The sequence below is a fragment of the Cololabis saira genome, chromosome 1 (assembly GCF_033807715.1).
Source record: "Cololabis saira isolate AMF1-May2022 chromosome 1, fColSai1.1, whole genome shotgun sequence".
In the NCBI taxonomy this organism is placed as follows: domain Eukaryota; kingdom Metazoa; phylum Chordata; class Actinopteri; order Beloniformes; family Belonidae; genus Cololabis; species Cololabis saira.
The window spans coordinates 15036433-15058919 of record NC_084587.1 but is presented as its reverse complement, the minus strand read 5'-3'; the positions used below and the strand labels follow the sequence as shown (position 1 = coordinate 15058919).

Genomic DNA, 22487 nt, shown 5'->3' with positions numbered 1-22487 from the left:
CCTTGATGAAAGTGTTGCAGAGGAGAGGCAACATAATGCTCTTCTATGACTGGGAGCACATACAGGATTAAATACTCTGCACGTGTGTCTTTGAAGAAATTATAATGGTGACTTGTTTAATTATATATATTTATATGTATATAATTGTGTGTAAATGTGTTGGAGGAGCCCCAAAGCCCGTCTTTAACTGAGGAGAGACACAATCATGGCATGGCGCTCCAGGCGTTGGAGAGGCAGGCCAAAGAAGATCTGCTGTCTGAGAGGAACAGACTTCAGACAATGCACCACCTGGAGATCGGTAACACACACACACACACACACACACACACACACACACACACACACACACACACACACACACACACACACGCAAGTACACGTGAGCACAAACACTCTGTGTAGCGCATACACCGCTACGAGAACAAAAACTAGTAAATTCAGACTCGGAGGGATGTACACACTGGGATTGCAAATTCGACACTGGAATTGCTATCGCCATGGATACCCTTCACCATGGCAACAGCAGAGGGGTACCTTGTCAGAGAGGGCCAGAGAGATTTTGTTTTTCCGTGCGTTGTGATATCAGATAAGCAGCGTGCGGAGCTGACCCAGCAGCACACGGAGTGGAGTCGACAGATGACCCAGAGGCACATGCAGCAGATCGAGGACCTGCAGGCGCAGCTGGAAGCACACACGCAGATGATGGCGCTGCAACAGGTGACCCACGCTGCCTCTCTAACTACCGCAGGGCCTAATATTAACAGAGGTGGGTAGAGTAGCCAGAAATTGTACTCAAGTAAAAGTACTGTTACTTCAGAATAATATGACTCAAGTAGAAGTAAAAAGTAAGAAGTAAGAAGTAAGAAGTAAGAAGTAAAAATTATCCAAATAATTACTTGAGTAAAAGTAAAAAAAGTACATGGCGAAAAAACTACTCAAGTACTGAGTAACTGTTGAGTAACGTCTGATTTATTTTTTTAACACAACCATTCAAACAGACAAACGTACAGAATAATCATCTTCAGGCAAATTAAATCAATAAAATAATAAAATATATTAAAATTAATAAAAAATAAAAAATAGCTTAAATTAAAATAATCTTAAATTAAATTCAAGTACTTTAATAAATAATAAAATAAATAAAATAATAACAGAATAAAAAATAAATTAAGCACAAGTAGCACAAAACTTCAAGCCTTTGTACTATTTATTTTTAACCAGGCTCCGCAGGCAGAACTAGAACAAGCCCATGAACTCATATAAACTCTGTGTGTGGGTTTGAGTCTGTGTATATGTGACAAAAACATGCAAAAACAAACATTTGTCCCAAAGAATCACCCAGTGATGTCATGAGATTGACGTGTACGCGGATAAAGGGATTAAAAAAAAGTAAAAAGCTCAACGTAGCCTAATGTAGCGGAGTAAGAGTAACAGTTTCTTCTTCACAAATCTACTCAAGTAAAAGTAAAAAGTATAGTGATTCAAAACTACTCCTATAAGTACAAAATTTCCCAAAACGTACTCAAGTAAATCTAACGGAGTAAATGTAACTCGTTACTACCCACCTCTGAATATTAATCCGACTGTGTGCACCAGCGCACAGGCTCTCTTCATCCATGTGTTATGTCCTGTACTCTGCTGATTTAATCTGCAAATCCCAGCAGTTTATATCTGGTACCTTTCATATGAAAGACAAAAACTAATCATCCACGGACGTGGAATCAAATCAGATTCGAGAAGCTGAAATCGGAAACTTGACCTTGGAAGTGAAAATTGCCAATGAGAACCTTCTTTATCTGCAGTATCCGTTGTGTTTCCGTGCGTTCAGGACCTGAAGCAGCAGAACCAGTATCAGGTGTTTGAGCGGCAGCTGGACGAGAGCCGCTGTGCCATGCAGGAGCTTCAGAGGGAAAATGCAGCGCTGAAGAAGCAGTTAAAGGAACGGTAGGAAGATTTAATGCAATGTTTCAACATCACTGTTGATTATCTCATCAATGATTCATGTCCCAGCAGTTTTGCTTGTAAAATGTCAGGAACGATTAAAAAAGGTTCCAGAGGTCCAGAGGAATATTTACATTCATTGTACATTTTTTCAAATCAATCATATCAAATCAAGGGTTAAAACACAACAGCAATCAATGTACAGTCTGGCGCTGAAGTTCAGGACACGGAAAAGCACAAAAAGTGACTTTATGGTTTTCAAACTTTTTTTTTTAAGAAATTATTTTAAAAATCTGTTAATTTTAAGTGATAGTTTGAAGTTGTCATCAAATAATGTACTGATCAAACCTAAAGTGAGCATCCATCCATCCATCCATCCAGCCTAAGCAGAGAGGGTCAGGCCTCCTCCTCCTCCAGGTCTTCAGGGGAATGAACTGAAACTGAAACTGAAGCGTTTCCAGGCCGGCCGAGATGGATAACATTTCCTTTGTGTCCTGAAGGCTGAATTATGGTTCTGCGTCAAACCAACGCAGAGCACACGCCGCAGCCGTGACGCCGTGCTGAACCCTTCGGACTTCTCCGTCTCTCCATTTGGTCGCGGTGCAGCACCCCCCGCGACCGCTAGTTAGCGATCTTTTTCTGAATGGTTTATCCGACTTTTTCCGGTCACAGTAAATCAAAGAAATAAGGACAACTATTGTGCAAAAAAACAAAACAAAAAAAATCACATATAAACGAAGAAAAGAGCCCTGAAAGTTCACTACTGATTCAAACCGGAAACCGGAAATGCTTCGCTTTCAAACGAACCAATCACAGCCCTCTCGGTCTGCGTGTGGTCTGCGTCTCCTCGACGCGTAGTTACAATCTTCGGGAGGTGCACGTCAGTGACGCCGCAGGTGACGGCGTGTCGTCTGCGTCGACCCAAACCACACGCCGTAGGCACGGCGCCATTTTGACGCAGAAGCATAATTCAGCCTTGAGTCTTTGCCAGGGCCTCGAAACTTTCCCGCAGGAGGCGACCGGGGGGAATCCTCACCAGATGCCTAAACCAGCTCCCTTTGATGAGGAACAGACTTTTATGGCGCTTATCCACTAGTACCTACTCAGTGCGACTCGACTCGTCACGCCTCGTACCACCTCCACTCGCCTCGTCCTCGTTTGTTTCTAGACACCCAGATGAGAAGTAAGAGGTTGGAGCGAAGCTGCTGTGACGTATTTGATTGTGTGATCTAAACGGAGAAGACAACACTAAAGATGTAGAACCTGGAGGAGATGATAGATGTGCTGCTGGGTCTGTGGCTTGTGTTCGATATCAAGTTAAAAAATGAAAGTGAAAGAAGCTTTTATTTTGTTCGTGTCGGCGCTGATGAGAAATCAGCTGGGAGCCGCGAGCGGCTATGAAGTGACCGAGCGCTTGGTAGATCTGGTCGTTCCTTAACACCCGTCTAGATCCCTTTTTAATTTTCTCCTCAGCCACCAGGTGTATGAACATCTGCACCTCAGAGTTGGATCACCAAACAGACTTTTGCGCTGCCATTGCCTGTTGAATAAAATGAGGAAGCCGCGGGCTGCTCTTGTGCCAACTCCCGCTTCCTGATTCAAACGTCTGACGGCCCCCCAACCAATCGGTGGCGTGTAGTGTGATGACGTCAGATCCAGGGCCGACTCAGCACGCTTAGGCCGCGTTCAGACTGCAGGCAAATATCCGATTTTTAGCCCATCCAGATTGAAACTGGATGACTCTTTTGAAGTCTGAACAGTCCCAAACCGCATGAGATCCGATTTTTGCAAACCAGATGGAAACCACCTCCGGGAGGTAGTTTCATATCCGATCCATATCTCATTTGGGCAGATGCATGTCAGTCTGAACAGTCCAAACACTCAGATCGGATATGACTGTCCCAGACGCTCCAAACCACCCGCCCATTTCCAGTTGTGGAGCTACCGGTACTCATCCTTTCACAGAGAGCATGTACAATCTCTGATGTCACGTCAAAAACTATTATTTGTAGTTTGAGTGTTGCAAATTCACATTACAACATGTTTTAATAGCAGAAAAAAAGACCGCATTTCCACGTACAGTCGCTGCGTACCCTACGCCGTAGGCTCTGCATTGGTGTAACGCGGAACCATAAATCAGCCCTTCAGTCGCGCTGTGAGCCTGAACCTGCAGCCCGTCAGCCCTTCAGCTGCCAGTTATTCATTGCTGGTTCGTTTTGTTAACTCTGAGCTTTGTTGGTTGGTTTGTTAGTTTGCTGGTGGTTTTGTTCTGAACACCTTTCTCTGTTTCTCATTTTGCTGGGACGTCGGGTCCCTCCGCCGATCACACAACTTTTGTGGTATGCGTCTAAAAATGATGCGCAGTGCCGACCCAATCAGGAACGGTACAGATATATATATTTTTTTAATATATATATATAAAAAAATAAAATTATAAAAAAATAAAGGATCCCCATAACCTTTGATCGGGTGGGCAGGACGCACGTTTGCCCCTGCCCCAAAACCAGCCTCGAGTTCCAGTAACAGAGGTCCGACGGAAGGATTAGAGTGAGATGGGGCAGTCTCAAACGATTTAAAATATTGCACAGTGTATGCCCAGCTTTACAGGTATGGAACAGCATGTGAGCTGGCTCCATATTATTGTTTTTGATGGCGCAATTACACAATACACGCGCTGGGTGACGCCTCCGCTCCGACGTCGTTGCTACGGCAACCCGTCAGATCAGTCAATGATGTGGCCCAGTCTGAACAGAGCCAGATCCGATATGGACACTTGCTAAAAACAGTGTGGACGTCAGCCCTGGAAATCGGATATGAGAAGGAATCAGATATGAATCAGATTTGCCTGCAGTCTGAACGCGGCCTCAGAACCTCGGCAGAATAGATACAGAAAAAGTATCTACTCGGCCAGCCTCCACCCACCTCGACCCGTAGTGAAAAGCGCAAGACGGGGGCGTGGCGGGTAGAGGCGCGCAGAGTAGGTACTAGTGGAAAAGCACCCACTTCTGCAATGAAAGCAGTACATTCATATGTTTGGGGTGTGAAAGTAGTGCTCAAGTACCCTGCCATTTCTAAACTGCATCCAAAAGTTTCTTTTTCCACCTTTCACTCACCTTTATTTGTGTTAATTTGCGGCGGATGCTAGTTTTTTTTTTTTTTTACATAATGGATGAATATTGATTGGTACATACATCTAACTAACAGCGCTAAAAAACAGAACCAGACTTACTGAAGGTGGCAATCTGCCTCAACCAGCTCGGAGTCTGAGATGTGAAGGAAGAGATCTGGGATCGTCTCCAGCAGACCCCCGTGACCCTGAATATGAAGAAGCGGGTACTGATATTGGATGCATATGAGCTTATGACTTTACTTTACCGGCTACATCCGTACCTAACGGGTAACCAAACCAGATAAAACCGGGTTTGCATGCGAGTAGCTTTTATTTTTTTCAATTGCAGTATTTTTTTTATTTACTTTGACATTCATCCCCACAGTGTGTTTCTTTCATAATTCTTTCTTTTTTATTTTATATTCATGCATTCTTGTATTTCAGGCCTGTCTCTCATTCCTCATTGAGGGGCCGTTTAAAGCCGTGTCTTTGTAACACGTTGCTCCCAAACCACACAGACTTTTTACAGAGAACAAGAGATGGAGATCTGAGTGTCGGTGTTCTTTTGAACACTAACCATGCCATCACAGAAGTGTAACTCACTCATGTCGAGAGCACTAACACAACCCCGGACCATCACAGAGTCTGACATTTCTGTCATCTTTGGTCTGGAGCAATACTGATTCATCCCACTGCAATACACTTTTCTGCTGAGTGACGCTCCATCCCAGACGCTTCAGAGTCCTGAGACGGGTTAACGCAACGCTCGTTCTTTGTACAGTGACGTTTCAAGTGGCATTTGGGAATGTATTTCTGTATTGTAGCGCTCTGTAAAGTAATCCCTTGTGGTTACATCAGCTGTAGATAAGTGGCTGTTCTTGATGTCGTGGACTCTGAGGGATCAGGAGTCGCAGTTGTCCAGCTTCCGTTTTTGCCTCTTTCTCTTCATACGCTGACATTCTTTGATACTCTTTGATGTGTTTAATTATATCATGCAATATAAAAGGAAAATATGCAAATATCTTTCAAACCTTCTTTGAGGAACATCGATCTTAAACCTTTAATTTATTTTCTACCATGTTTGTCGTCGAAATGAAGATCAAGACTCTTAAGGTCGAACCCGCCTCGCATAAAGTGCCATGAGATGACTTTGCTGTGAATTTGCACAATGTAAACAAAGAGGAACATTTTATTGATTACCTGAAATGTCATCATTATTTTCTTTAACCTCTTTACAGTACTAAACTGTCTCAATACTATCTTTTTTTGGAAAGTGTTGCAGGCTTGAAATGTACAAAAATGGATGTATTTTAACAAACATAACAAAGTTGGCGAGCAGCAATGCTGGAGTTGCTTTTGTTGTTCCTAGGAGTGAGAGTTGGTAAGATTTATTTGTTACAGCCTTATTAGAGATGTGGACGTCATCTTGCCTGTGCTTTGTCGCCATTTCTATTCATAACTTTTATGGAGAGTTTGTTTGCACAATCGAAGGATGGAAGTGGTCCGGTTTGGTGGCCTCGGGATTCTATCTCTGCTTTTTGCAGATGATGTGGTCCTGTTTGCTTCAGCCGGTTTCCTGCCAAGTGTGAAGCAGCAGGCATGAAAACTGGAACCTACTAAATCCGAGACCTTGGTTCCCGGCTGGAGAACAGTAGAGTGTGATCTCCAGACTTGGGGCGATGGTTCCAGTTCATGACTCGGGGAAGTATCAAGGAGGAGGTTGAGAGGGAGATCAGTGCAGTGTTTGGTGTAATAGAAACCCTTTACCAGTCTGTTGAGGGAAGAAGAAGATCATGGATATGGCTAAAAAAAAAGGCAGTGCAGATGTTGGCTGGACTTTCAGAGATAGGGTGAAAGTTCAGTCACGGAGGTAATTCGCCTACAGTAGAGTCAATCCAATCCAATCCACTTTATTTATATAGCACATTTTAAAGGAGCTGTATGTAAGAGCAATAATAAAACGAATCATAAAATGACCCCGATATGTCAACAGACATTTAAAAATCATGTTCATTTCAAATACTTATGTCACTGACAACAGCACTCAAGCCAGGATATTCCAGTTTAAAAAGAGGAGTTGCAGCCCTCAACTGATGTTTATGTTGTCATTTTTTGTTTTGGCCTGAAGCTCCACCCTCCACTTATCTCCCAATCACCAAGTCAGTATTGTTTCTGAAGCTCCACCCTCCACCTATCTCCCAATCACCAAGTCAGTATTGTTTCTGAAGCTCCACCCTCCACCTATCTCCCAATCACCAAGTCAGTATTGTTTCAGCATCCGGGTTGCCAGCTCGGCTCTAATTATGGCAGCCATGGCAGCCTACGTTCCTGCTGCATTCTGCAGCCTACCTGGCAACCTCTGGTCGGGGGGAGGAGGGGGAGGGTACACGCCGCTCAACAATATTTTGAAAGTGACTGCAGTACCAGTTTTGGCCATTTCTTACAGACGGCTCCTTTAAAAAACAACAAGGTTACCAAAGTGCTGCACAATGAGTAAAACAAGACAAAATAAAATAGTAAAAACTAAAAACAGAGTAAAATAGATAAGAGCACATAAAAGCACGAAATAAAAGCACACCAAACAGACAACAACCAGTGATTCAGAAACATAAAAGACAGGACCACACAACTCTCATGCTGGATTAAAAGCCAAAGAATAAAAACACGTTTTAAGACGAGATTTAAAAATTTCGAGTGTGGGGGCCATTTTGATGTGGGGAGGAAGCTCGTTCCAGAGTTTAGGGGCTATTGCTGAAAAAGCACGGTCGCCCCTGGTTTTTTGCCTGGTTTTGGGAACGACAAGACCTGACTGAGTAGAAACCTCAAAGACCTCGAGGGAGAGTAAACGTGTAGGAGGTCTGAGATGTATTTTGGTGCCAACCCATTTAATGACTTAAAAACAAATAATAATATTTAAAAATTAATTCTAAAAGAGACAGGGATCCAGTGAAGGGAGGCCAGAACGGGGGTGATGTGATCAGAGTCACCTTTCCTCAACATTCAGAGGCGCCAACTGAGGTGGTTGGACATCTGGCGAGGATACCTCCTTGACGTTAGGAATGGGCGATATTTTACCGTTCACGATATACCGTCAAAAAAATTCCCCACGGTAAGAAAGAAAGAAATGAGCGAGGAAGAAAGAAAGAAAGAAAGAAAGAAAGAAAGAAAGAAAGAAAGAAAGAAAGAAAGAAAGAAAGAAAGAAAGAAAGAAAGAAAGAAAGAAAGAAAGAAAGAAATGAGCCAGAAAGAAAGAAAGAAAGAAAGAAAGAAAGAAAGAAAGAAAGAAATGATCGAGGAAGAAAGAAAGAAAGAAATGAGCGAGGAAGAAAGAAAGAAAGAAAGAAAGAAAGAAAGAAAGAAATGAGCGAGGAAGAAAGAAAGAAAGAAAGAAAGAAAGAAAGAAAGAAAGAAAGAAAGAAAGAAATGAGCGAGGAAGAAAGAAAGAAAGAAAGAGAAAGAAAGAAAGAAAGAAAGAAATGAGCCAGAAAGAAAGAAAGAAAGAAAGAAAGAAAGAAAGAAATGATCGAGGAAGAAAGAAAGAAATGAGCGAGAAAGAAAGAAAGAAAGAAAGAAAGAAAGAAAGAAAGAAATGAGCCAGAAAGAAAGAAAGAAAGAAAGAAAGAAAGAAAGAAAGAAAGAAATGAGCCAGAAAGAAAGAAAGAAAGAAAGAAAGAAATGAGCCTGAAAGAAAGAAAGAAAGAAAGAAAGAAAGAAAGAAAGAAAGAAAGAAAGAAAGAAAGAAAGAAAGAAAGAAAGAAAGAAAGAAAGAAAGAAAGAAAGAAAGAGAAAGAAAGAAATGATGATGAGATAGGTTTATAGTTACAAAGGTGGAGTTGAATTAGCCCATCCCTACTTGACGTTGCCCTAGGAAGTGGTTTATAGCATGAGCTAATGTCTCTTGGCTAGGCTGCGAGCTCCCTGGTGTCTTCAATAAGCATGACAGTGCAACAGTAGGGCGTAAAAGCTGCAGAAGGTGGCCGGGGCGATGGAGTTATGAGTCTATCTACTTATAATACTGCCCCTAAAAGATTTATAACCTTTCCAACCAACAAGTTGGACCAGGCATGCAGTAAGTTCAAAGAATGACAAGCAGTATTTCCATCCTCCTCTTGCATGTTTTGCCCTTCCCAGGTCGGTGCAGAAGAATCCTGAAGTTGAGGAGAAAGAAGAGGACACTGTCGAAATAAGGAAGAAGAGAGACGCTCAGCTGGAAGAAGAAGCACAACGTCTGAAGGAGGAGGTGGAGAAGCTGCGGGTGGAAATGGAGAAACTCGAAGAGTCCCAGAAACACTGGGAGGAGAAGAAGGAGGACGACATAAAAGAAGAGGAGCTGGACGAGGAGAAGAAGAAGGAACGTGAGGAGGAGAAGAGGAAAGCGGAGTTGGAGGAGATCAAGAAGGAGCACAAGAAGGAGATGCAGAGTTTGGTGTCTGAATACAGCAGCGCTCAGAACCACCTGCAGGCGCGAATAGTGGCCCTGGAGAACGAGTAAGTAGGAGACAAACGAGAGGCAGCAAACACTCGGAGGGAGGTGGCGGCGGAGGCGCCGCGGTCGATTGAACAGCACCGCAGGTTGGTGAGAGAACGTATGTGTGTTTGTGTATATGATTTAACTGCAGGCTGCGCGAGCGGGAGGAACGGTGCAGGAGGAGGGAGCCGCGATGCGACGACCTGCAGCTCGGGAGACTCCAGGAGAGACTCACGGAGAGAGACCAGCTCATTAAACGACTGGTGGTGAGAATACGCACACGTGCCGGTTAATAACCATCAGAGCATACCTGCCAACATTGGGCAGTGAAAAAGAGGGAGATTTTCTGGGGTAGTGGTTGGAATGCTCCACTCACAACATCCCCGCCCTGATATAAACAAGGCGACTTTTAATGAGCTTTAAATCCATAGCTACAATGAAATGTGCTAAAATGTACCTCCCAAAATGATTCTACAACCTTCTTGGAGCCAAATAAGTTTAGTATTAATAACAATTAAATACAATATTTGTAGAATTTTCCAGGTTCCCTTTGTCACCCAAGGACCTGTTGTAATTGTAGGTGTCAGACTTTGCAGCTTCAATCACTTTCTTGGAGGGAACACACTTGTGGCCAGGGCTGGTATGGTTTATCTTGCAAGAAAGGAGTGCGCAAAGAGTAGAATTATCCATACTCATTGTGTTTCCTGTGAGGATCTTTTTCACCATGCTGAATGAGCTCTCTGAGCTTGCATTGCTGTGAGGGATGCAGAGCATTGCCTTCACCAGTGATGCCAGTTTTGTAAAGCTCTCCTCTTTCCCTAGAAGGCCCCAGAACCTTCAACTCTCTCTTCCTGTGGGAGATCCTTGCTTGCTATGACTTGATACTCCTACAACTCTTCCCTCAGCTTTTTTTCAAAGCATTTTCTCAAACAAAACAAATTTTCAAATAACAAAATAACATATTTTAACCATTTTCCAAACAATAAAATAACTGAAAAAATCTGAAAAATTGTTCAAATATGTTATTTTGTAACTAATATGTTTATGTAATGCTTTGCTGATGAGAGAATATGTTTCTCTATTTTTCTTGTTTTTGTGAGGGGGGATATATATTGTTTTTCGGCACTACCTTGTTCTCTATAGCTGATATTACATGAATTACTGTGGGATCGATAAAGTTCTTATTTTTGCCATCTGAGAAAATTAAACATATTATATTTGGTGCCTAACTGTTTCCCAAGTATATTAGTGCGTGTGTGAATGAATAAATGAGACGTAAAACGTAAATTTCTTTGTAGAAAGGCGCTTTATGAAAATAAGTCCATTCACTTGTACCTATAAGTTTGCCTATAAGTTATATGTCTTGAACATCCAATATGGCGGCGACGTTGACGTATCGCAGCAGCTCCATGGGGCGGAGCTTGGACGTAGGCAGTGCTTTTGGGTTGGGTTGCCAGGTTTGTCAGGAACCCGTTAATATAATACATCCATGCAGGAACCCCGACACGTGAAACACCATTGACTCATTTCACTTTAAAATCGGGAGATAAGCGGGAGAAATGACAAATCGGGAGCAGGGCGGGAGAAATGGTTGAAAATCGGGAGACTCCCGCTTAAATCGGGAGTGTTGGCAGGTATGCATCAGAGGTGTCAAGTAACGAAGTACAAATACTTTGTTACCTTACTTAAGCAGAAATTTTGGTTATCTATACTTCACTGGAGTAATTATTTTTCAGACGACTTTTTACTTTTACTCCTTACATTTTCACGCAATTATCTGTACTTTTTACTCCTTACATTTTAAAAACAGCATTGTTACTCTATTTCATTTCGGCCTTTAAAAAAAACTATCCAGTTAAATTGCTCCATCCGGATAGAGTGAATTTGGTTGTGGTTGTTTCAGATGTTCTTGTCCAGTTTTGTTCTTACATCCGTTCCCTCAGATTCCTGCAACTAAACTTGGATGTACATTCCAATAAAGGTTAGGATAAATGATAACATGCCTCTGAAGTTTGACTTTTTGCACCATTACAAAACTTATAGGCAACTAGTCATCATATCTCCTGCTCTCTGAAACACATGTTAATGCTCAATAGTACACATATATGGTTCTTTAATATATTTGCATTATACTAAGAAGCATTCATTTTCAATGGCTTTTGTCCTTAATGGCTTTTTCCCCCCTACATTACTTTTACTTTTATACTTTAAGTAGTTTTGAAACCAGTACTTTTATACTTTTACTTGAGTAAAAAACTTGAGTTGATACTTCAACTTCTACAGGAGTATTTTGAAACTCTAGTATCTATACTTCTACCTGAGTAATGAATGTGAATACTTTTGACACCTCTGATGATAACCATTTATTCTTCACCTTTGGAAAAGCTCCTTTCGATACGACACATGGATTTAGATTTTAAATATCAGTCAAAGATGTTAAAAAAAAACAGCAAACTAAAAAGGAGAATGAGAAAAGCAACATATTAAAATAAAAAAAGAGAAGCAACATAAGCTCATTTAACTCCTACCCCATCTTCGTTACTCATCCTTAACCTCGATTTACAGCCCATAATTCACCAGTACATCCACTCCCATAATTGAAACCCCTTTGTACAGCTTTTTGAGCCCGGTCATGCTCGGACGTTGCTCGAGCTCCACACGTAATCTGTTCCACACACTCACTCCACATATTCAAAGACAGAAAGATTTCAATGACGTGCAAAATCATTTAAAAAATGTAATCCCTCCCTGAAAGTATAATCTCCTTTTTGAATATTTCCAGGGAGCCGGTTGTTTACTGCTCCGTACGTCACTGAAGCAGATCAGTGAGCTTCAGTAACTTTGATTTTTAGGAAGAGTGAATTAGTGTGATATCTGTAACCAGCTTTATGACTTATCCTTATAGCTCTTTTTTGCAGTACGAATAGTGATTGTAGTGAACATTTCACTGCATCAAACAGATCGGTGTGTGTGGATGCAAAACCACTTTCTCCAGTTAAACTCAGACTTGGGTCGTCAAATTCTGGTTCGGTTCATCAGTTCTAGTAACTTGCAATGTTGTTCAAAAACAATTGGAAGAGTCTTTTACATTTGTATTTCCATGATGATCTATGCTATCAAACTGGAAAAACAAAACAAAACAGCTGCATAATTAACACAGCTGTCACATTTGTCTATTTTTACATTAAAAAAATAAAGGTTTAGGGGTTTTACACCCTCAATAACCAGACAGTCATAATATTAGAGATTTACCATTTATTCTTGACCTTGAAACCGCACCGCACAGTTCTCGTTTACAGATTAAATCTGCTCAGGGGTCGTGTTCTTCTGAGAGAGGATAAAGTTTCCCCTGGCAACCCTTCCAAACAAACCAAACTTGTTCATCCCTTTTCTAATTTCACTGTCATGAGCTCTTAACATTGAACTTGCCAACTGAGGCCTGGTGAATCTGAGATGTAGCTCTTGGGTTTTTGTTTTGTTTGTTTTTGCAGTTTCTTCATGCACAGTCTAACCTTTTGCAGTTTGAATTTGCTGAGACATCCACTTCTGGGTATAGATTAAAAACCGTGTCAAATGTTTTCCATTTTAATTTATTATATTTGTGATGTATTTTAGAGGGGCAGAGGCGTTAACATAAATAACTAAATAACAAACATCAAATGCAGCATATCACAGCACTTAAAGTCTTTGATAGAGCCTTCTCATCTACGCAGGACTTTTAAAACAGAACATTAAAGAAATCTATAATCTATTTACTATGTAGTGTGATCTATTGTGCAGTTTTCTAGACACATACTGTCACATGCTGCATGCATTACTGATGTATTACTAGAAAAAGGTATGCCAAGTAGTGGCATGACCATATTGCAATCGTCCAGAATGGCCCAAAGGGCAATGTTGCTAGCATTTTGCTAACAAGCTAAAGTCGCAAAAGTCCCACTGCGCACCAGCGGGTGTACAGCATGACCCCGCTCTGATATGGAAGAAAAATAACCCCAAAAAATAAAACACGCCCAGAAAAACCTGAAAAATGAAGGCGATATAATAGTATCTAGAAAAGGTTTCCCTTTTCTTCTTCTTCTTATTCCGCACACTTTTTTCGTCCGTTTTCGCCCGAACCGCAACGTGCACCCATGCATGGCATACATCGTTGGATGCGTCTCCATCGTGCCTCGATGGCCATTACTTTTCTCAGTCAAAAGTGTTACCGTGGCAACGCTAGATGCCAAAAAGCAAAAAAAAGGCGAAAATTCGGACGCTTATTGCTCGGCTGAACTTTATCGTAGAGACATCGTTCAAATTTAGAAACACTCGGCCCGATTGGCAATAAAGGACCGTACAACCTCATCATGCTACTTATTACGGTTTTTGCGATATTTAACTATTCTTTTCAAGCTAATGGAACTTTGGACGCTTGTTGCTCGGCAACGCGATATCGTAGAGACTTTGATCCAACGTTAAAATACTCGGGTTGCTGTGGACTACAACATACTGAGGTCTCATTAGGTTGTTGTTTACAACTTTTGAGATATTGAAGCCAAATTGTCCCATTCTATCCTATGGGGCTTGTTACCATGGCAACAAAACCTATGCATTTTTATGGGGGAGAATATGAATAAATCATCCGTAAATGTTGCCCGAACCGCAACGTGCATCCAGGCCTTGGTTTGGTTTATTGGCTATTATTAATAACCCCAAACATGGCGAGAACCACCTCGACACAACCAAAACAACCTGAAACACAACCAGTACAGCATCAATCCAAAGCAGCAAGAGGGGACGAATGGGCAGTAGGGCATGCCCATATCATCATTTTCTATCTATCATTCGCTCTGACGCTCCTCTCAGTCTTGGGTGTGTTTACGATAGTTCATTGCTGCATGTGTGTACCGTCCTCCCTGTTCAGACTCACACATCCCAGAATCCCTGAAAACAAAGCTTTTTTTTTTTTTTTTGCAAGTGGTACCTTGACCCGCTTTGAAAGTTGGTTTTGGAGAAGTAGCTGCTCGCTGATCTTCTCAGTCCAGTGCAACTGTTTCTCAACAGCCATTGGCTCAGATTCATTAGAGGGGTGGGGCTTATGGACAGGTCATTTATGGGTCATGCAGGTTTAATTGCAGGAGTGTCATTGTGTTTATGGTGAACGTCACATACCTGCAACGACAGCTTGTTGCCAGACTTCTCCTTTTCAACTTTTACCTGTTATTATATTTTCACTGTGCAGTCAAGGTAAAAAAGGACAAAAAACAATATAATCTTTCACCTTAAAGGGATTGTGACATGAAAAACAAATTTTTCTTGATTTTTTGTGTTTTGTTGGGTGTTTTGACATCAATTACACCCAAAAAACAACGAACTTTTAACATTCAGTGTATTGTGTGCTTTCTGGGATTTTCCGCATAACTGTGCAAAAACGGCGCACCTGGTTTGCTGGCGGGCCGTTACGTAACGGCCCGCTAAATCACCGCCCCCTCCACCCAGCTCCCTGTCTCCTCTCCTCTCCAGCGCACCATAAAGGCTGATTTATGGTTCCGCGTTACACCGACGCAGAGCCTACGGCGTAGGGTTACGCGGCGACGCGCACCGTACGCTGAACCCTACGGCGTAGGGCTCTGCGTCGATTTAACGCGGAACCATAAATCAGGCTTAACACGGAGCTGTTTAGTGTTTAGAGCCTCTTTTGTTCTAATCACCGGAGGAAAACTGCTAAGAACACCCGCGGCCACTGACTGGACTTAAGATAAGGGGACAGTGCTGCTTGCATGCCTTTATTTTTATGATTGTTTGCTTGTTTGCTCTCCGACGCCGCTGTGAGCGTATGGCTGGAGGAGGAGGAGGTTTGGAGGAGGAGCGGAGCAATGATTGACAGGAAAGGGGCAAAAGGAAGCATTTTTCACGGCGCAAAAAAACACTGTAATAAAAAGCCAGGAATAGAGTACTAGAGTGAATATTTTCTTGTTACACTCTTTTAGACACATTTGAGGGATGTTGGCCAAGACTTTTAATAGTGTTAAAAGCATGTTAAAAATGATGTCACAATACCTTTAAGACACTGCAGCGAGCTGTCGTGGTTCAAAATCACCAGGAAGAGTGAATTTGAGTAATTCTTGAAACTTTCTCATATTAATTGGAACAGAATGCCCTTTAATCATTCGTGATCGTGAGCACGGGAGAAAGTTTCCGTTTTTGAAGTGTCCTCTGACTGGGTGCTGTGCGTGCCATCTGTGTGGAGGGAGGCTGCTCAGCAGACGAGTAACGCCCCTCCGGACAAAAGGCAAACGCAACAACAGTGAATGGTGAATAAGGCCAGTGAAAGTCCTTCCTCGTCCTCCTTCCCCGCAGGAAGAGAGGCATCAGCTGCAGCTCCATCCTCCTGTCGCCGAGGACAACAGCTCCCTCAGGCTCCGTGACAGCAAGTCCCGCCCCGGGAGCGTCACGCCGACCATGAGGGTGAGTTTTGTCACCTTTGGCTTGTGCCTCTTCCCATCCAGACACGCTCACTGAGCTGCCGCCAACTTCTTCTGCTTCTGTGGTGCGAGCTCGCCCACTCCACTGATCACCCCTCTGTAGGTGACACTGACGAGTGTGGGTGAGAACGGTGTAAATGTACTTTATTTATATAGCCCTTTACAGCCACCTCTAGGTGCACCAAAGTACTTTACATACAAAAAAAATTTAGAAAAACCGAGGCACTCAAGAAGTTAGAAAAATATAAAAGGCCTTTATTAAATCATGGCTTAGAAAAAGTTAAAATGCCAACATGTTTCGGCCATGTAGGCCTTCCTCAAGGCAGATAGCAAAGACAGAGGGGTCTCCTTCAGGCAGCTCTTTAAACACAGGTGAGAAGTCACATATAGCATATTAACATCACATATAGTTTATCTTTTGTTTGATTAATTAGTCCTCCTATATATTTTTGGTCTGTTATTTTGAAATATTTTGTCTACTTTTAGATGATTAATAACTTTAGAAGATTTCCTTGAAACATTTTTCTAATTTGGTCCATTTTCCTGCTTTGAAACATTTGGGAGGTTTTCTTTAGCCTTCAAAGCATTTGAAAAGTGTTACTTTATCATTTCTTTTTTTGATTTTCTTTTGTATTATTGCTGTTTGTTACTTTTTTTTGCTACTTATGCTGATTGGTTGTTTGGTCTCCTCTGCATCTGATTGATGTGCCTGTTTGTTCCTACCAGGTTAATAGATACCACCTGAGCTGATCATGTGACTTCTCACCTGTGTATAAAGAGCTGTCTGAAGGAGACCCCTCTGTCTTTGCTATCTGCCTTGAGGAAGGCCTACATGGCTGAAACATGTTGGCATTTTAACTTTTTCTAAGCCATGATTTAATAAAGGCCTTTTATATTTTTCTAACTTCTTGAGTGCCTCGGTTTTTCTAAGTTGTTTTTGAATCTTTTGGATCCCTATGCCGAAGAGCACCTGAAGTATACTTTTTTTTACACCCAGCAGCACTCCATGCGTTTGTAGTTACTTTACATACAATCATAAGACAGAGCAAAAAATAAAAAGAGTAAAAAGTGTCACCACACTACTGGGTATTAAAAGCCATTCTAAATAAATAGGTTTTAAGCCTTGGTTTAAAAAGGCCCGGGTCAGAGATAGTGCGTAAGTGCAGCAATCGAAAAGGCTCGGTCACCCCAGCGTTTGAACTTTGACCTGGGCACTTCCAACAACAGTTGGTTTGAGGATCTCAACGCCCTGCCATGCTCACGCACCGTTAAAAGCTACGATAAATAGGGTCGGGCAAGGCCGTTGAGTGTTTTAAAAACAAACATTAAAAGTTTAAAATCAATTCTAAAATGGACAGGAAGCCAATGGAGTGAATAGAGGACCAGAGTAATGTGCCCACTGTTAGTTAAAAGACGGGCAGCAGCATTCTGCACTAGTTGAAGGCTAATAGAGGACTTGGAGACGCCAACATACAGGACTGTCTCAGAAGATTAGAATATTGTGATAAAGTCCTTTATTTTCTGTAATGCAAAAAACTTCATACATTATGGATTCATTACAAATCAACTGAAATATTGCAAGCCTTTTATTATTTTAATATTGCTGATCATGGCTTACAGCTTAAGAAAACTCAAATATCCTATCTCAAAAAATTAGAATATTCTGGGAATCTTAATCTTAAACTGTAAGCCATAATCAGCAATATTAAAATAATAAAAGGCTTGTAATATTTCAGTTGATTAATGAATCCAGAATGTATGACATTTTTGTTTTTTTAATTGCATTACAGAAAATAAAGTACTTTATCACAATATTCAAATTTTCTGAGATAGTTGTCTTTTGCCTCCCTTTTGGCTCGTCGGGCAATTCTGTTCAGGTGGAAGGATCCCTTCCCTCCTACTCGTGCGCAATGGCTGGAAGACATCATGTCCTGCTTAAAACTGGAGAAAATTAGATACTCGCTTCAGCAATCAAATAAGTTCCAGAAAGTGTGGGGACCTTTTCTAGAAGCATTCCAGACCCTGTGAACTATACTTCATATTTCTTCTGTATTCCTAGTGCAGGCTTTTGATGTTAGAGTGACCTCATATTGTGATTAGTAATCTGGCAGTGACAGGGGAGGGATTAGTTTGGTCTGTAGTTTGTTTTTGTTACTATTTTATATTTTTTCATACTGTTTAATTGTTTTTTATATTTTGTACACTGGTGTATGCTATGATTAACATGCCCATGCCTACTCAAAATATTTGTAATTGACATGCAGCATTTCACCTTTTTTTACTTTGTGAAAATTTCAATAAAAAGATCTTGAATTAAAAAAAAATTTCTGAGATAGTCCTGTATAGAGCATTACAATAGTCTGATCTCGAGCTGATTAGAGCGTGAACAGCTTTCTCCAGGTCTGGAAGATTTAACTGATAAGATCTTGTCCTAACGACATTATCAACTTGTCTTTGAAAATCACACCCGATGGTCAGTAAAAAGCTTTACATTAAGCTTGATGATAGAAACAGTTGAATAATGAATGTTTTACGAAACCTCTGCTCTGTTTGTGGATTTGATGTTCTGACAGAGGAAGCACGGGGAGTCGCCTCCTCGAGTCACCAGCAACCCCGGCGCCGTCACCTACGATCGGAGCGTCTTACTTCCGCAGTCCTCCTCATCCTCGTCTTCCTCCCCCTCCTCCATCTTTCAGCACTCCTCCTCAACCCTCCCGCACCAGTCCAGCTCCCACCCTCATACCTCCGCACACTACTCCAGCTCCTCTCTTCCGCACAAGCACACCTCCGTCTCCCCGGGCCAACATTCCTCCCCGTCGCTGACGCGCTCCACCCGATCCCGGACCTCCTGCATCCCTCCCACCCCGGCGCCAACTGCTCCTCTTCCCGTCTGCCCCTCGCCTCAGACGGGCATCCGATACGTGTCCCCCTCCTGCCAGGAGCCACACGCGTACTTGCAGACCCAATCAAGCCGGTATGAACGTTAACTATGGGCTGGTGTTACGATGTATTTATTTGCATCTTTAAAATACTACTTAGCAAACTGCTTTCCTCTCCAAAACAGTCAAGCACAAATCGAAAAAAAAAGAAATACCGTATTTTCTGGACTATAAGCCGCACCTGTATGTAAGCCGCACCCACTTTTATGTAAAAAAAAAAGATATGCAAGCCGCATATATTTATGTTGTTAGATTAGATATTTACTACATGTACAGAACGATTTTGAAGTGTAAATGATGTACATGTTTGTACCTAAATAGATCCTTTCCTAACAGTGTCTTTTAACACGGCAGCAACTTTGCTGATTAAAACTGGACTGAACCAAGAGAAAATAACCGGTATTTATTTATCTATTTATCTGTTTGAAATCTGCTTCCACCTACTTCTATCTGCTAAAGAAGAAGTAGCGTATTCTTCTTTGCATTTATTTTGTCTTAGTTTTTATTCTAATTCCGGTTAGCACTCCCCCTAGCGGTGGAAGAAAAATCCACAGAATAGCCGCACCTTTGTATAAGCCGCATGGTTCAAAACCTATGAAAAAAGTAGCGGCTTATAGTCCAGAAAATACGGTAAATGCTTTGGAAAAATGTGTGTTTGAGATAGAGTAAGAAGAAGCAAATAGTATGGATCACTAATCTTGGAGGATGTTCATTCATATTTTATTTTGCACATTAAAAACAAACAATCTAACCTCCTTAGAGAGGGAAGAGGACATGTCTTAAAGATGGAAGTTGAAACTTTCCCGAGAACACAAAAACAAGAAGTCTAGTTGCCTCGTTCCAAGGCTTTGAGGATTTAAGTTTTGGAAGTTAAGTTCAAATTTAGTTTAGTGATGATGAAATTATTTTTCCAGGAAGGTAATGTGTTAAAACTTCTCTTCAGGAAAGACACATCTACTGTAGTGACTGAGCAACAGGCAAACAAGAACCTTTAACTTTTCTAAAAAGGGTCTGGTACCCGGTGTTCTGCCATTTTTTGCTGCTTTGCAAAAAAATGCTACCTAATGGTTTTTCTACCCTTGTGAAAGGGTAATTCTACTGTGTTTTACTCCCTAAACCACTTCCTTTCCCCCTAATTGGTCCTTGTCACTTGCCAGGCCGTCATTGTAAATAAGAACGTGTTATTAATGACCTGCCTGGTTAAATAAAGACGAATGACTGAATGAATATCAAATAAAGCGATAGAATTGTTGTTTTTTCTCTCTTTATCGTATAATGTTCACAAAGTGTAATGCAATTCATGTCATGGGTAGTGTATTTTGAAGGATCAAATACTCAACATCCCATATTATAAATTTAGCGTGGCAATCAAACTTTGAAAATCGACTGTGCGCATGTGCAGAAGTACAAAGTAGCATTTCTCGGCAGGTAGCAGAAATTGCCAGAACACCGGCTCATTCACTCTGGTACAGAACGTACCAAACCAATCACAAAGGGACAGAAGGATTTATGAGATGACCCATACAGGAGCTTATAACAGCTACTATTTAACCCTTTAAGGCCTGATATATGAAATAACACAAAAAAAAAATCCCAAATTAGTTTTTATTTGAAGTGTTAATTATGTTTTGGATCAAAAACACTTCAAGTGTTGTATTAAAATGTTGTATCTGGATAATTATTTTCCTTATCATCATGAATACATTAGGTAAAAACAAAGCTCCCAACAACGCTATGTACCATCAAGTTTGTTTTGCTTTTTTATTAAAAAATTGACAAAAGTATGATTTTGAAATTACATTTTGGGTGTCTTTTTTTTTATTATAGTAGTCCAGTGGTTTTTCTGTCTGCGTCACATGCTTCATTTCTCTGACTGAAGCATCTCTACCTGTCCAACAGAGGCAGTTTCTTCAAAATGTAATTTCGGACTTATTCCTTGCATGGAAGAGGAAAATAATTACCGGTAGGATGGCTGGCCAGGCGACCAAACAGTGGGGATACCGTCCTGGTTTTTTTTTTGTTTTTAATGGGAAAAAAGTAAAGGAAAAAGGTCCATGGCGAGGCTGCATCCTACAAAACTGATCTGGCAGCTGTTAGAAAAAGAATATTGTTTTTCATTGGAGGAGTTTGTACCTCAAAAATGTCAAGCTGTCATCACAGGCGGAAAAGTCTTAATGATTGATGTGAAATAGGTTCAAATGATGGATGGATGGATGGATGGATGGATGGATGGATGGATGGATGGATGGATGGATGGATGGATAGAATGTGGTACATTTTTACAAGGTCATAATGTTCAGCTTTTAAATAAAACCATTTTAATGGCTTTGTTTTTTTATTTCTACAAAAACCAACAGCTGAATGAACATCTGACAAAAGCGGTGACTCCATATTTTTGCTGCAGGATTTGGAAACATTTTAAACTGCAGTCTTCCATGTAGCTATAGCGTGACTCTTGGCTCGGCATCCGTGCTGCAGTCCAGATGCGTCACCGCTGAAGATATTTGATGGCTTATTGAATTAACACTTTCAGTTTTGAGTAATTTCCAATTCTGAGCATTCTGCTTTTATTTCCTGTTGCCACTTTGTTGTTGGCCTTGAAACGTACGATATTTGTGTCTATTCAGCAAGTCACTCAGAGCGTTTCTTTTGTTTTTGCAGGGGTCCATACCTGGAGCCGAGGGGGACAGAAGGGCTGAAACAGGAGTGGTTCACCAAATACTTCTCCTTCTGAGCACAAATACACACGAAGAAGCACATACAGCTGCTGCAAGTACATCACATATCCAGTTCATTGCTTCTTATACAAGGACATATCGCTTCCTACACACACACACACAGACACACACACACGGACATAACTACATCAAAAGATTTATGGGCTCATCACCAGCAAGGCCATCTCAAACATTGCCTCTAAGCTCAACCAAAAAGTGCTTCTCGACACATGCCTGACCTCTTCTCAGAACGTAAGCCTGCCCCGTCTTATTTGTATAGTTTGAAATGTCCCCACATCCTTTTCTAAAAGGAAGTCTTCCTGTTTTTAATGCAACTGCTCTTCTGATCCCGTCACACAATTATTCCAGGCAAGTGTTCATTTTTATTTTTCATTTTTTTTTTACTTTTCTTTTTTAAATCAACTACAAAGTGTCTGTTCAAGTATGAAAGCATTCAACATATTTAATCACGGATCAACAACACGATGGCCATCTCATCGAACCAAAATGAAGCTTGTTTTACTGCAAGACTGTATAATAATCCTGATGAAGAAATTGAATAAACATATTTTGTTTTTGTAAGTGCTTCTTTTTTGGAGGAACGCAGATGTTTTTGTGCCGTTTTTTTTCAGCAACTTTGTAAAACTGAAATTTAAACGGAAACAGGCTGAAAAAAAGAGTTTCAATCTTTTCATGGGATTTAATGAAAGTGTTTGGAATTGGTGGTAATAAACAGGAAATTAGCAACATTGCAGGTAAACTGATAAATAAATTATAGATGTATACAAATATTTTACAGCACAATCATGATTAAAACATATTTAATGCAAATTAAGACAACACGCA

At 41.2% G+C, this 22487-nt stretch overlaps 1 protein-coding gene across 2 annotated transcripts in view; it reads left to right on the top strand.

The window, feature by feature from the left end:
• fam184b (family with sequence similarity 184 member B) overlaps positions 1-22445 on the top strand; it is a 61435-nt gene extending 38990 nt beyond the window's left edge. Inside the window, exons 11-18 of one of the 2 annotated variants that reach the window (XM_061707353.1) lie at positions 166-298; positions 587-717; positions 1829-1944; positions 9182-9538; positions 9670-9784; positions 15861-15968; positions 18559-18959; positions 21586-21797. In XM_061707353.1, coding sequence (XP_061563337.1) covers positions 166-298; positions 587-717; positions 1829-1944; positions 9182-9538; positions 9670-9784; positions 15861-15968; positions 18559-18959; positions 21586-21658 — 1434 coding nt within the window. In that variant the 3' untranslated portion in view covers positions 21659-21797. Of the gene's footprint in view, positions 1-165; positions 299-586; positions 718-1828; positions 1945-9181; positions 9539-9669; positions 9785-15860; positions 15969-18558; positions 18960-21585 lie in introns of both variants that reach the window. The other variant, XM_061707432.1, reaches the window with a different exon arrangement.
• Positions 22446-22487: the final 42 nt, after the last annotated feature.